The sequence below is a fragment of the Notolepis coatsorum genome, assembly GCF_963971535.1.
Source record: "Notolepis coatsorum genome assembly, chromosome: 3".
Taxonomy (NCBI): Eukaryota; Metazoa; Chordata; class Actinopteri; order Aulopiformes; family Paralepididae; genus Notolepis; species Notolepis coatsorum.
In genome coordinates, this window is record NC_140167.1 from 1,693,358 (window position 1) to 1,694,666 (window position 1,309).

The window sequence follows — 1,309 nt, forward strand, 5'->3', positions numbered from 1 at the left end:
GAAAAAAAATCACAGAAAAATGCGGAGAAAAAGTAGGTAAAAAAAAACCAAGTCGGAGCACAGAGTCATCTGCAGTGGAGTGTGACCTGGAGCGGTTAGGGGAGGGTTCGGTGCCTTGCTCATGGGCACTTAAACAGAGACGGTGGGCACCATAGATGTAATACCAGCCACTCTTCAGTCGCCTGCTCACAGCTGGAATACACCCTCCATTTCGGTGGCGGGGATCGAACCGGTGACCTTTCGGTTACCGGCAGTGCCTCTTTGCCTCTAGCTAGGCCTTCCGTGCCGGCCTCCATCAGAGTGACCGCTCCGATCATGAGGGTCACTCTCTCCATCGTTACCTCCTTAGCTACAGTATGGAACTGTGGACTTAATCATATCAATAAATAAAACATTCACATTCGGGGGCCTTGACACACGAAAAAGGTTCAGAGCCACTATATTAATCTACAATGTGTTCATTCAAACCACTTGGTGTATTAATTTCAATAACCAGGCCACTAGTGCCTATCAATAGGTAGTAATGGCAATAATCACCAATATACAAAAGAAATTCAACATGTTTTTTTCAGAATAGTATTATTTTGTTGTATTTCTTGCACCAACATGATAGCATTTACTAATCTAATCTATTCTATGTACTCTTATGATAGCATGTACAATAATGCTGTATATAGCATATACTGTACATATATTTATTCTTATCGTATATATATATAATATACCTGCATATAATCCTACTTACATATCTGTAGATACTATATCTATATCTGTACTACATATCTCTTACCTACTCTTACTAGTTACACTGCTGGCCAGTATGACTTACTACCATAGTGTCTTTATACCTGTATCACTGTACATATTAATATTACAACTCTGTACATACATCTGATTAGCACTATTACTCAGTAGTAATTTATATATCTTATACCCAGTTTAATCACCTGTACATTCTATATTGCCGTTGCACTTTACTGTTACATTTGCACTCTGGTTGGATGCCAAAGCTCTTTTCACTGTACTGTACTTGTGCTGTATGATGACAATAAATCAGAATCTAATCTAATCTATTTCCCAAAACAAAACTAAATCCACGTGAACTCGAGCTCCTAGGCTCCAGGTTCATCCTCCGCGGTGGAACAACCCTGTTTATCTGCTGACCTACATTTATCCCGCTCGCTCCCACTAGAGGGAGACAGAGAACGATGATGTGGTGCTTTCAGGGCTGCCAGACAGAGACGGCTGGGCTCATACAAGCACAAATAGAACACAACTCCCTAGGGGGCAGAAATAGCCTGGCTCTGCA

General features: G+C 41.1%; 1 protein-coding gene across 1 annotated transcript in view; it reads right to left on the bottom strand.

The window, feature by feature from the left end:
• LOC311225104 (DNA (cytosine-5)-methyltransferase 3A-like) overlaps positions 1-335 on the bottom strand; it is a gene marked incomplete at its 5' end in the record, with an annotated part of 142,360 nt that extends 142,025 nt beyond the window's left edge. Inside the window, one exon of the mRNA XM_084310310.1 lies at positions 238-335. Coding sequence (XP_084166436.1) covers positions 238-335 — 98 coding nt within the window. The remainder of the gene's footprint in view (positions 1-237) is intronic.
• Between the last annotated feature and the right edge of the window lie 974 nt (positions 336-1,309).